General features: G+C 40.7%; 1 protein-coding gene across 10 annotated transcripts in view; it reads left to right on the forward strand.

Annotated features, from left to right (window-relative positions):
* PDE1C (phosphodiesterase 1C) overlaps window positions 1–13,724 on the forward strand; it is a 462,113-nt gene that overhangs the window by 178,487 nt on the left and 269,902 nt on the right. For 8 of the 10 annotated variants that reach the window (XM_073238636.1, XM_037027417.2, XM_037027422.2 and 5 more), the window contains one exon: window positions 10,829–10,855. The exons of the other annotated variants lie outside the window; for them this stretch is intronic. In XM_073238636.1, coding sequence (XP_073094737.1) covers window positions 10,829–10,855 — 27 coding nt within the window. The remainder of the gene's footprint in view (window positions 1–10,828; window positions 10,856–13,724) is intronic. 10 annotated transcript variants of the gene reach the window in all.

The raw sequence follows: 13,724 nt of genomic DNA on the forward strand, positions 1-13,724 counted from the left end.
CATATTTTTATTGGGCCCCTATTATATACCAGATACTAGGAACTTCAGAGGAGATATGAATATATTAGGGAAAAGCCCTGATCTCAGGAAACTTAGAGTCTAGTTAGGGAGACAAGGTAATTCTTTATATGTATGAAAAGTTAAAAAACAGCAATGAAAGTAAGGGAACGAACTATTTGCTAAATAAGTGATTTGACACAATGTCCCAGGGTTCAGAGAAGGATAACATTTGAGTTTGAGGGATTGTTCTTGAGTCTTTATTTCCTAATAAAGATCAATCAAGCCTTCCTGAAATACATTCCTAATGTGTGTTACAGGAGAGAAACAGGTGAATATCTGAAAGAGTGAATAGGTTCAGTCACTTAGAATGAAATTTGCCTTACTTGAATACTAATGCAATATATTGATATACATCATCACTTGCTTATAATTTTGTTGTGCTAACTTATTACCTAATTACAATTCAGTTTTTAGAAGCTTAATGTTTATTATTTTGACTCTGTTAGTTGGGAAGTAGGCCTAAGCAGAGAGGTTTCTGCATTTCTTGCTCAGTTTTCTATCTTTAATTTTCTTGGGCTCACAGAAAACTATTTTCCTTGGTTCCAGTTTCCCTGTATGGAGGGAAAGTGCTTACATTACCTAACTCATGGCTTTTTGAGAAATGACTAAGAAAAATCATTGCTAAATATGAGACACATTAAAGTCTGTAATAGCTTTGAGAATGACCATCACAATTTTCCATTAGTAATAAAAAATGAATTCTACAATAAATGAAACATGTTATCTGGAGAAAGTATCCTGAATCCACAGAAGGTGTTGGTGTTCTTCAGGCTTATTGGAGGGCCCTCTTTATTGCAAGACCTTTTGACAGATCTTATTAAGCAAAATAAATGAGTCTCTATGAGTGGGAAAAAACCCTAGATGTTCCCAGGTTGTGAAATGATTTAAAAAGCTAAGAGAATAATTCAATCAAGAAGACATAATTTATAATTCTAGGTAATGAGTTTTAGGTACATACTCAGATGAATGCACACACATCTATATGTAGGAAACTCGGCTACCACTCATTCACCCAGCGAACATTTCCCTAGCACTTACCATGTGCCAGGTACTGTGCTGGACACTGGTGGTACAGTGGGAAACAGACAGAGGCTCCCTCTCTAAGGGAATGTTCAGTTTACAGGTAGAGTCAAATGTCAAACATGGAACTCCACAAATCATTATTTACTGTGCCACAAAGAAGTACAGGGTGCTGTGAAAATATGTAAGAGGGAATCCAAACCTGGCCCAAGAATCAGGGAAGTCCCCTCTGAAAAGTGAGATTTAAGCTGAGCTATGAAGAATAAGTCAGTATCAGTTATGTAAAGACTGAGAAAGAGTGTTCTAAGGTATTCAAGGCCTAGGAAGACAGCACTTGAAAAGAGCCAAGGGAACGTGTTGCCTCCAAGAAAACAAAAGGTGGCCAGGTGGCAGCAGCAAAGATAGTATGGAGACAGGAGGCTCAAGATCAGCTGGAGAGGGGTCAGATGGTGCCTCTTCTTTTAGACCAAGGGGCCTTTGCAGTAGGAAGCCATCGTAGGCCTGTAGGGATGGATTTGAGAGAGTATCAGGAAGTAGACTCAACAGGTCTTAGGGAGGGGAAGTGAGGAAGAAAGGGGAATCTAGGATAACTCCCAGGTTTTTAGTTTGAGTCCCCAGGTTCTGTTTACTTAGATAGGGATTACTAAGGGGGAACAAGTGTGCAGGTTTGATTGTGTGTGGGAACAGAATGAATGGGGAGTAGAGCATGAGTTCAGTTTTGGACCTATCAAATATGAGGAGCCTATAAGATATTCCTGAGATGTAGTGAAGGCAAAGCAGTTGGATAAGTTGGTCTGGAAATTAAAGGAAAGGTCTGGATTGAACATATAACAAACAGCCCAACAAAGTAATAAGAAAAATTTTATATATATATACACACACACACTATATAATAATGTGTATATATGTGTATGTGAGTATATGTATGCATGTATGTGTCTGAAGGATGCTAAGTTCATATTCCTACAAATTTTACAAGAAGAACACCGTTCAGTATGACATCCTAAATATTAGTCTGACAGAAGGTGCAGAGGACTGTAAGTTTATATCTATTTTCTCATTGACATTTACTTGCTCAACACATGGGAAAGACCAAGTAGGAATCAATTCACACAGCTTTGCTTGGAACCCTTGAATTGACTCCTTGGTGGTTTGCCCACCACAACATGGATTTGGAGCAGAGACAGAAACCTGGGGAGTAGGCAGGCTTGTTCCCAGTATTCAAGGGCAGAAAGAGACCATAGCCCAATAAGCCAACAGAATGAGGCTCCCATCATGGACCTTCTGAGGACAACAGGGCATGAGTCAGGCAGTGAGATTTGAACCTTGGTTCCCAGGCCCCTGCAGAGGGGCCTGGGGAAGCTTGGCTGGGTGGAGGCTTCCTGAACTCTGCAGAAAGCCATCCTGTTGTCTAGGCTTATCCAGTGGGTACAGCCTCCTCCTGCTGCCCCAGATGTGCCCTACGATGACAGACTGGGCCTCAGTCTCTTGGGACCATCCACAGGTGTCATGGTGCTTGTCTTCCACACCACCTCTGCCTTGTTCATGGCCCTTTTCCTGCTCTTCGAGGCCTTCCAAAATGGTCCTCCCTCGCTTCATTTCCACTGTCTTCTGAAAGCTATTGCAGGGACCCACTTTCAATATTCTGCCAAAATATAGCCTTCCTTTGCCTTAAGGCTATCAGAGGAGTGAAAATTTGGACCACCACCAGGAGAATGCATTGAATATTTTGGCTGACAGTCACTTTTGGACATCTAAAGAACAGTAAGTTCTGTTTATCCAGATTCCAAACAACCAAAATGCTTAAATAACCAAGACTTTCCCTGTACTCTAGAGATCATCTGAATAAATCTGGAAGCAAAAGATTAGTCTCTGAAAGCTACTTCCCAGTGTGTTTTAGGAGTAGTTCAAATTCAGATCAATATCTCACTTTTTTTTCTCTACCTCTCTGACTTTGTCTAAGGATGACTCTGAAGGGTCTTTTTATACCTTTAATTCCCCCAAAGTTTAAACATTTGGTATGCTGTTAACAGATGGTTTTTACTTAGAAACCCTGTCTACTAAGTAGGAGGAAGTATAAACATTTTTGTGAATAAGGTCCTATGTAGCTTATTTGTGAAATAGGAGAATTAAGTGTTGTACATCAAGCTTCATAAATTTGTTTAGAACTGTTGTTCTATCTATAAAACTACTGATTGAAATTGGTTATCATTTAAAAAAATAAAATTGCTCAAAGCACCCATTTCTAGGAGTCTTTCAGTGAAAGTAACTCTAGCTAAGGAGATTGGCTCAAATGCTCAACTGATTTCAGTTCACAGAACTCAAACTAGTCTCTAGGAGGGCATCTTCTAGTTGAGTTTTTTTCCCTTATTTTGGATATTGGCTTTATTTTTGCCATATTTAAATTGATGAAATTTATAAAGTCTGTGTCAGAGAAGAGCCCTATATAGATGATGGTATCATGAGAGAAGGTTTTAGAAAGGACTAGAGAAGAAATGGAAAGGACTTTTACTCCCAAGGAATTGTTGTATTGACTTCATTCACCTAGAATTGTAAATGGCCAGTGTTGGTTTCCTGCCAGGGGTAGGTTTTACGGAGAAAGGAGAGAGGGAAGGAGTACTACTGCAGTGGATAGGAAAGACTTAGAAAAATTAGATCGGTCACTGAAGTTAAACTTGGCTAAAGATACAGTTTTTTTCCTGGCTAAGTCTACATGGGGAAAACAAAGTCAAAAATTGAAGCAATCCTCTGGATAATTCAATTAAAAAAAACCTACCATTCTCCTAATTACAAGGCTGTATCTGTAAAGAGTGAGATTTTTATCTTAATCCTTTGGCTTTCTCTCCACTTTGGCAGTGTTATCACAGATATTAAGAATATTTTTGTTTTCAGACTTTCTCATTGATGTTTATCTAAATAGGAACCAGGCTCCCAGGAGGGAGGTCACAAAAATCTCTTCCATTCCCACCCACACAGTTTTGCTGTACTTAAACACAGCAAGTGGCTGTAAATACTATGTGAATAGAGGGATAAATCATTTATGCAAAAAGTACTACCTGGACTTGGACAAGCGTGACATTTACTTTGTCTTTTCTTTTTCGAAAGCTTTTCCATATTCTTTTGTTGGGGCCCTGATTAGCTCACTGCCTAGCTTTAAGCAGGAGATTCTAGCTAGAGGGCATTAGTGCTTGGTTTGCTCAAAACCTTGCTTTTCTGAGGAAGGTTTCAGCTTCCTTTCAGGAAGAGTCCCACTGGGGGCCTGTTGGACAGTAATCCAAGTGCTGGAATTTCTAAGGCAGGCTGGGAGAGAAGCAGGCATGAACGGGAGATTTAGGTTTCTGTGCCTGGCCAGCTGTCTGCAGGCAGACTAGGACACTGGGGAGAGAAAACAATGAACAGAGGGTGGGAGAATCAGGCCCAGCATGAACTGGGTTGTGCAAGTCGGTGGTGTTCCAGGTGGGGCTTTCTTTGGGTTTGGTTAGTTTGGGTTAAACCTTCTCCAAGGTAAAAACTGTATCTTCAGCCAAGTTTAACTTCAGTGACCGATCCAATTTTTCTAAGTCTTTTCTAACCACTGCAGTAGTACTCCTTCCCTCTCTCCTTCCTTGGCAAAACCTACCCCTGGAAGGATCTTGCTGTCAGTTTAGAAGCTGAGCACAAGTTTTGTTTGTTTCTCCTCTTTGCACTGCCTCTCCAGCACTAAAGAGAAGCACATTTACTTCTGGGAGTGAGTTAAAAGTTGACAATCTCATTTACAGCTCATTTTCAGATTAGCATTCTCTCATTCTCCTGATTCACCATCCTCACCCCCGGAGGACACTGTCAAAGTCTTACTTCATTTGAATTTGATCTCATCACTGTGGGTTAAACATATTGGAATTTTGTACTTTGGGTATTGCTCTCCCTGAATATGAACTTCATTTCCTAAGAGGGCTAAATAAAAGGGTGTAAGTCTGTAGGACAATTTTCCCATCAGAAAACCTAACAGAAAAATTCTGTAGAAAATTTAAACAAAAACAATCTTTTCCTATTCCAGGTGAAAGTGAGTTCATATGATTTCATTATTTTTTATATTTTGTCTTACATTGGATCTTCAGCCAAGCAGGAAAATGGAATCATTGCCCACATGGATTTTCATTCAGTAGCTCATAAGCTAAGAAATACTTGAGCTAGTAAGAGAAGAGAATCATTCACTTTCTCTAATATCTCCTCTGCCCCGAAATAGTCTGCCAGAAGGGGCCAGGAGACTGCAACTTACAAATATTTTCTGACTGGCATTTACTTGTGTGAGGTGTGGGAAAGGATCAATCATTATACATAGCTTTGCAAATCAGGGTTTAACATATGCATCATGGAAGTGAAATCACTGGTAGGAATACGTAGAAATGTACAAGGACCTTCCATTCTTAACAACATATTGAGTAGTTCATGCAAATGATTTAAGACAGATCCAGTAGAAGTTTCTAGAGATATCCAATTCTGTTCAGTCTGCACCCCATGTGCCAATGAAAAACAAAACCAGAGGATCAGATGATTGTTCAGATCCTTGCTCATTTCATGGGTATTTGTGGCATTTTATCTTAGTCCACTTTCCCACGAGGGAGCCACATGTGACCTGAACTCATGAGAACATGTAGTTAACTCAGTGAGTCTTGCTGTGTGTTTTGTTTTTCTGAGTCTGTCCCCCAATCTTCTCTCCCTTGAGGGAACTGAGAGCTGAGAATCAAGATTTCTAAGACTGTTTGTTCATTGGCAGCTGTAGTGACCTCAGTAGGGAAGGATGGAGATGGGATCTGATGGGATCTGGAGTGGAATGAGTCATTGTTGCCCAGAAACCTCCAAGAACCCTGAAGGCAGGAGAAGAGTTCTCATGGTACATGTGTAGTTGCTGCTATTGAACTTCATATACCAGGAAACCTTCTTCTTTCCAACTGGGAAGGATCTTGCTGTCAATTTAGAAGCTGAGCACAAGTTTTGTTTTTTCTAAGCCAGCTTGTTTGAATATTAAACCTATTTATAAGCCTCATTATTGCAATACCCACATGGTTCTTACTCAATGATACTCACTTTACAAAAGTGAAAGACTGCCAGGCTTCATAATTTAACATCAATGCTTAATCAACACTCACTTATCCACACTACCAGGAATGATTCCCAAATCATCTGTTTGACTTTGGAGTATGTGAAACTTACATTTGACTGCAGGTTTGCTCAGTACTTTGGGAACTCATAGCCATCAAAAAGCAAATAAAGCCCCTCAAAACAGCCTCACTCCCACCTCACTGTTTTTGCTGTTCTCTTGCTGTGTCGAGTCTGCCTCCAGACGAGTCCAAGTTTACTGTAGACAGAATCACCCCTTATGCCTGCTTAGTTTCATCCTTTCTCTTGCTGATTAGCCAGGAGCAGTAAAGTGAAGTTCAGGGCCTGGAAGCTTCTGTTAAGTGATACAGCCATGGAGAGCTTTGGGGAACCTTTTTAAATATTGGACATCAGTGTTCTTTGTTCTTTGATGATGTTCCCATCTCAGTATCTGCTTCTCAGATTGTGGTCAGCTACATGTAAATTGACTGCAGCCCTCAAGGGGAGATTTTCCAATTCATCACGTCTACTGTCCTATGCGCATGCATGCACACCTATGCCATTTGGTGCTTCCTGGGGTAATCCACAGCTCCACTGAAACATTCCATACTTAAACATGTGGGTTTTCAGTGAAGAGCAGGAGTCTTAATTTGCTTAAGAGGGACAATAAAAAATACTCGTTATAACACCTGGTACCTCTACACTGAGTCACAACTTCTGGAGGAGGCTTAGGGATCCTGTTCAGGCAACCCACTGGAGTCTTTTCCAGCTTGTTTCCTGTGTTTGGAACCCAGCATGTTTTATTGTTGAGTTGCTAAGTTGCCTTTGACTTCTTTGCATGATTTCCTCAATTTTCTTTGAAGACTACTGAGTTTACTTTCTGTCTTGACCACCTTAAGTTTCTGCATCCTTAGGCAAGTTACTTAACCTTTCTGAGCCTGATTCTGTCAACTATAAAGTGAAGGACACCTCCCAGGGTCTGTAGGCTGTCAAAGTGAGTTCATTTCAGTAATGGAATAGAGGATGTGCTCAACAGCTGTAAGGCCCCCAGTCTTTTCTCCTTGCATTTCCCTTGTGTGTACAAAACCATGGCTATGATAGATGTCCTCATTACTCATAGGAAATCATTGCTAAACAGAAGGAAAATGAGTAGAAAGAAAGCATTTTTGATCACTTTCTTGATATATTCACCCATTCATTCCAAGCAATATGCTGAGTAGCTGTCATCTGCCAAGCACTGTTGGGTATGGGAGAAACACTGGCAGGTATGGTCAAGCCATCATTCTTGCCGTGTAATGGAGCATAATCATTAGGAGTGGTACGTGCAATGGTATGGCTGAGTTCAGACCACCAGGAGACACACAAAAGGGGCACTGTCCAGTTTGGGAGGCCCTATCAGCTTTGGGGAAGAAGTAATATCTCAGCTGAGAGCTGAAGGATGAGCAGGGCTCAGTCAGGCCTCCCAGACCTTGCCCAGCCCAAGTGATCTGTGAGCTAAATCTTGAGTTCCATGAATCTGCATTTTCTCTGGTGCTGACTTTCCAACTCTAGTATAAGATGACCCTGTTTGGATTGGACCTGTCTTGCTTTTGGAGCTATTTGTTTCTAAATTGGGAGGGTATGGAAAGGGAGAATTTCAGGCTTTGTAAAGCCAAAATGTAACTATGAAGGTGAGGAGTGTCAGAAAGGTGAGTTGAACTAAAAATCAGATTTTTTGCCTCTCTTTGGATCTACCAAGTACACAACCCACATTTTGGTTAAGTGTAAGTGACAGTTGCAAATGATTCATTTATTTTGCCAACAAAAAATTGTATGTCAACCATGGGCCAGTCAATGTGTACCAAGATCCGTTTGACAGGACCCCTGATCTCAAGAAGCTCAAAACAAGGAGCAAAAGGTCCTGAAACTTTAAGAATTCCCCATACATGGCATGCATGCATGGTACCCGGGAAATTCAATACATTTTGTTTTCTGAGATTATTCCCTCCATTTTCAAGATATGAAACCTAAAGCTTGATTTAGCATAGAGTTGGCCTGAGGTCCCACAGCTGTGTGGATGGGTGGGTGGGGTTTGGGTTTTGAACCAAGTCTGTCACATTCCAGAGTCCTGTTTTCCCACGTAATCCGAGATGAGGCAATGTAAGAGGTGACCCTTCTCTCAGGTATCATCTTTTTTAAAAAGGTATAAATTTCATTACTTTTCTTAACTTTGTCCTCAGCACTTTGCAGCCCTCTGTATCTAGCTGGGCTGGGTTTGAGGCCTCTAGGTATGCCTTCGTACCTCCTGGCCTCATAGTTACATATTGAAATACTACCCATCAATCAAGACTACCTGTTTCACAAAGCTTCCTGAGCCACCCTTGTATTCATTGTTATAATAAAATAACACTTTAGATACATGTCTTAACTACCTTTTTTAGAATTCAAATTCTTTCAGAGAGTGCATTTCTAAGTTACCTTGGTGATCGGTGATAGATAGTTATGTCCATGTAACTATATAGATGTAGCAATGTTTAGTGCTTGTTACTAGTAGGTGCTGAAAATGAAAGCTATTCTTGTTTTCATTTTTTATTATCTCACTGTTCCCAGCAGGACCCTATGTGCTCCTTGGCAAAGGCTGGGAGAATTCTGTAGAAGCCAATAACACAGGTTAAGGTCTTCCTCTGACCTCTGAAGATACCCTCTGCTGTTAGAGCTAGTTGGGTTTCTGGGTCGAAGCCAGGTGCATCCATCTGGCCTGCCTGCCCCCTTTCCTTTGGCCCCTGCACACTCTCAGTGGGTGACTTTTTGGTCTTGCCAGAGACTCCTTAACCTAGTTTACAAGACAGCAGTCCTAACAAGGGTCAAGGGCATGGGTCACACCCACTGCCCTTTGTGCTCTGTGCCTCTAGATGAAATTTTTGTCCTTGGCTACTGCCTAGAAAGTGTGAGCTGTTACTGCCAATGGGGTCTAAGTACAAGAGCATGGATGGTCAACGTGCATCCATCACAGCTTTGGGAGGGGCTCCAAGGCACTGTTTTAGGCACTAGGTTACAGTGGAAAACCACATGAAGAACCTGCCTTGGGGAACTGACATTCAGGTGGGTTATTTTGTGTATTTCCCATCACAAGTTCTTTAGAGAGGAGCTCTGATTTTTCCCATTTTATAGGTGACAAAACCAAGGCTCAGAGCAGTTGAATAACTGGTCCCATGTTGTAGACTAAGTGCCAGAGTCAGTATCAGAACCCAGGTAGTTTATACTCTAAAGCCCAAGTCCTAACCCACTCTATGGGTTGACCTTCCTCTCTCTATATGATATATTTCAAACATGAAAATACCCATAATATTCATATAGTCCTATGCATGTATATATCTATGTGACTGTGTATATATGGGTGTATGCATATTTACATAATTTTCTTCTAATAGATCATAGTTTCACTTTTAAAAGAAAATTTGGAAAATTCATAAAAGTAAAAGTGAAAGAAATGATCCATTAATCCATTACCCTGGGATCATGGTTATCACTCTGGTGTGTTTCTTTTCAGATAAGTAGATTTTGGAACATTAGTCAAGATCATACTGCAGGTTCTGTGTTACATACTGCCTTCTTCATGTAACACTTAACACTGCCATACATGTTTTCATTTGAACGGAGATATAATAGGTTGTAGTGATTCTGAATTTGAAACATCTGTGCCTTTTTAAAAAACATGTAACATAGGTACAGCTCTTTTAACAAATCATGGCTTGGCTTCCTGCATGAAGTGACTGTAATGCGGATGTAGGTGTGGAACTAAGGACGCCTGGGAAGCATTGCTCTTCCAGGAGATGCTGGAGGAGATAATTTTCCTGTCCCAGTACATCCTTTCCTTTGAATCTCCTCCAGTATAGAGCCTATTGCAACTCTTTTGAGGGTCTTCAGAGTCTACAAAAACTGACACAAGCATTAAAAACTTTGGGTTACTGGGACGATAAACTTATGGCTATTTGCCCCTTGAATGCCACTCTGACCTGGGTGGTATAGCCAGGCAGATCTTATCTCCATGTGATAGATTAAGAAGCCCTACACCCAGGAGATTGATCTAAGACTAAATGAGGACTGTAAATCACTAGAACTTCAGCTACTTCTGCTTCCTGAGCCATTAGCAGGCTCCTAATGTTGCTTTCACCATTTTGATTCTAGACTTTCTCATTGTCCCCCTCCTCACTTCTTACTTTTCTGAAGAACCTTATGTCTGATCATTAACTAGCTCATAGTTAATGGCCATTTAGAATGTACTAGCAAAAGGAATGCTTTACAAGCCTCTGCCCATTTATTCCTCAACAACACCATGAACCTGGTAAATGGAAGGCCTGAAATTTGAACCTGGATCTTGCTATCTTTAAAGCCTGACCTCAATCTAAATGCTACAGTGCCCTCAAAGGGGAAGGGGAAGAACACAGAGAGACAGAGCCATTGCTCTTAGTATTTGTAACTGTTAAGACTATGATAGTATGCAACTGACCGTAGTAGAACACAATAATCCAAAACTTTTAACTAGGCTTTGAAACTTGCAAACCTGATGTAGAGGAGAGACCCTTCTAAGAAGGATTCCCCTTCATGCCCATCCCCGATGATGTTTTCTTTTTCTAACTGCCTGCTACAAACCCTTTTCTGATGTATGTTTATGCTTCTTTTCCTACAGGAGGAAATATAAGAAAACATCCCAGAGGTAAGAGCGTCTTTCTGGGAAAGGGGAGCTGGTTGGCTGAATCGTCTGTGGCATTAACTTCAAAAGTCTGGCCCATGGCATATGTTCATTGTAATAAACATTCTCTTGGTTCCTTCTCAGTGAGTTGTCTCCTTTGTCTTTGGATTCCTTTTGCTGCCATGATTAAGAGTTGATTACAGGCATTTAGTGTGGTGAGTATGGTGCAGGAAGTGTATACACTTTCATATGAGAGTAGACCTGGTGGTTAAAAAGCTTGTTACTGCTGGGCTATCTAGTGATTTTACCAAAACCTTGACCAGAGATGGGCTGCTGCTGAAGGTTTTGGGATGGAAGCACCAAAGGGTCCTTAAATACATGTTTAAGTGTTTGAGTTCTCCTTTGCCTGACTTCCTGATAAAGTGCTGTTGAGCACAAAGCCTATATACAAATTTCTTGAAGGGCATGGTCTTTTGATTTAACTGTGGAATGAGAAACTTAAAGTTGAATGTCATCTGTCATCACCCTCCATTACTCTGAAGAGTTTGGAAACACATTCCAAAGAAATGGAATTGCCTAGACCTTTTGTTCACCAAGTGTCAGAGGCCCACAGTGCAGTCTGAAAGGCTGGCATCTGCTTTTCATTGATTGTATGTAGCTTTAAACATTACATTCAGATAAAAAATCAGTAATGCAATTAAAATCTGCCAGTAGGTTTCAACACTGGTACCTTCAGATGACCACTTTAATCTTAGCTTTTCTGGGAACAGCATCTCATAGCAGAGATGCATATGTCCTGTTTCCAAATAAAGTCAATAATCCAAAGTAGTGGTGCTATAATTTTTTATGCAATACATAGAGGTGCATGAATCATTGAGAGAAAATGAATGGAAACTTTAAAGCTTCCTAGAGGTTGCTACACTTTTCTAAATATAGTGAGCTTATACAGATGGCTAAATAATTCTGTCTTGTTCAGGTTCATTGGGCTCATGATGGTAATAGCATGTGAACCCCTGAGCAGGATATAAATTAATCACTCAGATTAAAGGGTATAATAGTCTTCAGTAATAAAAGGTCATTTATCATTTTCACATGTAGTTAACCTGGGGTATGAGATGTTTCAAAGTTGCTTCAATTTTATTTTAAGGAGGGATAAATAGGTAAGAAGAAGTTTTATAAGAAAGCTGCTCAAACCTGTCAAGTTTCAAATTACTATGTCGATTGTTTTTGCAAGAATATTTTTGCATATCTGATGTGAATGCTGTTGCATTTTTTATTATGTCGATGTAACAAAAAAAGACTGTCTTGTACCAGTTTCCCTGAAGTCATGTAAAGTGCAAATTAATAGAGGACTGGTTTGAGCTCTTCTGTTTTAATCACCTACATATTTGCATATGATCCATGTCTACTAATCTGTCATTGAGTAACAAACCATCCCTAAACTCATGACTTAAAATAAGTGTTGTATTTTGCTCATAGTTTTATTGGTCAGAAATTCAGAAAGGATTCGGCCAGATGGTGTGAATCTGGCCCACCTCGTGTGCATTGGGGCTGGTAAAGGTGGAGGATCCACTTGCAACACTGCCGCTTTGCTCCTTGGTGAGCCCTGGTGCTCCTTGTTTCTGTCTCTCTCCCCACATGGCTTTCATGCCCCAGGGTGTCTCCCTGGGCCGGGGCTTCTCGCTGCACAGTGCTCTAATGGTAGTTGCCTTGTAGCTGGCTTCTTAGGCCCTGTGTGCCGAGAGACTAGAAGTGGAAGATGCTAGTCTCTTAATTCCAGCCTGGACCCAGAAACTGGTGCAGTGTCACTTCTGCTGTGCCTCATTGGCCAAGCTCATGGAACCCAAGCAGATTCCACAGAAGGGGACGTAGATGGCATCTCTGGGTGGAAGGGTGTTAACGAATTTGGAAGGCAGGTATGCTCACCACTATACCACCAACGCACACTTGTGTTAACGAATTTGAAGCGTTCTTCATGTATCAAGCCTTCAACTTTTTCAGAATGATCTTGCTTGGGACTTTTTCCAGGGAACTCTACATTTGGAGTATTTGGACACGTCATGGGATGAATTGTAGACACTTTTACATGGATCTTGACCCCTGTCAGTTGCTGGTCTGTTTGAACCTATGCTTGTCTACTTGATGATTCATTTGGACTGGTAGTAGACATAATTCATTTTTCATGTTTGGGAGAAGCATAGTCGTATGGACTCAACCAGTTAGTTAAATTCTAAGTACAGTTATTTGGCTTTAGTTAATAGTCAAATAAAGCCAGTGGCTTCACGTAGGAAAACTAAATGACATAACGTTGTATTAAAAAGCTTTAAATCTTGTAGGTTTGCTTTGGGTTGACAGCCCTGGATATAAAAATAACCTACCCTTGTTTAAACTGTTTTTGCTAAATTTTATTTCATCTCACTTCTGTATTTATTTACCGTTCAAAGCCATGATAAAGAAAAAACTCTGTTAGCTTCCAAAGTGATCATCATCCCACTACAGCTCAACCAAAGTAGATATCTTTCTTTAAATATTTCATAAGTTTCTAGGCAGATCTTAGTAGTCTTAGAGAATGTTTTGATGACAACGAGTCTATAGTTTCACTTTTAGCATTAAGAGAAACCTGCTCATTACCTCCAAGACCAGAATTTCAATTGAAAGTGTGGTAAGTGCTCTTTACTGAGTTAGCAAAGACACCAGTAGGTAGGGGGTAAGCTCTTCCCTGCACAGAAAACCTTACTGGTTGGGCTTTACATCAACATGATTAAGGGGAACTACCCTTTTGCCTGTGAACGAGTCTTGTCCATCAGGGCCAGGCATCCCAGTATATTTGTTGATGTGGTGAAGTGGGTAATTTGACAGCTAGAGAGGGTTACAGAGGAAACCTTCTTCCCCA

This window comes from Manis javanica, chromosome 6 (assembly GCF_040802235.1).
Source record: "Manis javanica isolate MJ-LG chromosome 6, MJ_LKY, whole genome shotgun sequence".
Lineage (NCBI taxonomy): Eukaryota > Metazoa > Chordata > Mammalia > Pholidota > Manidae > Manis > Manis javanica.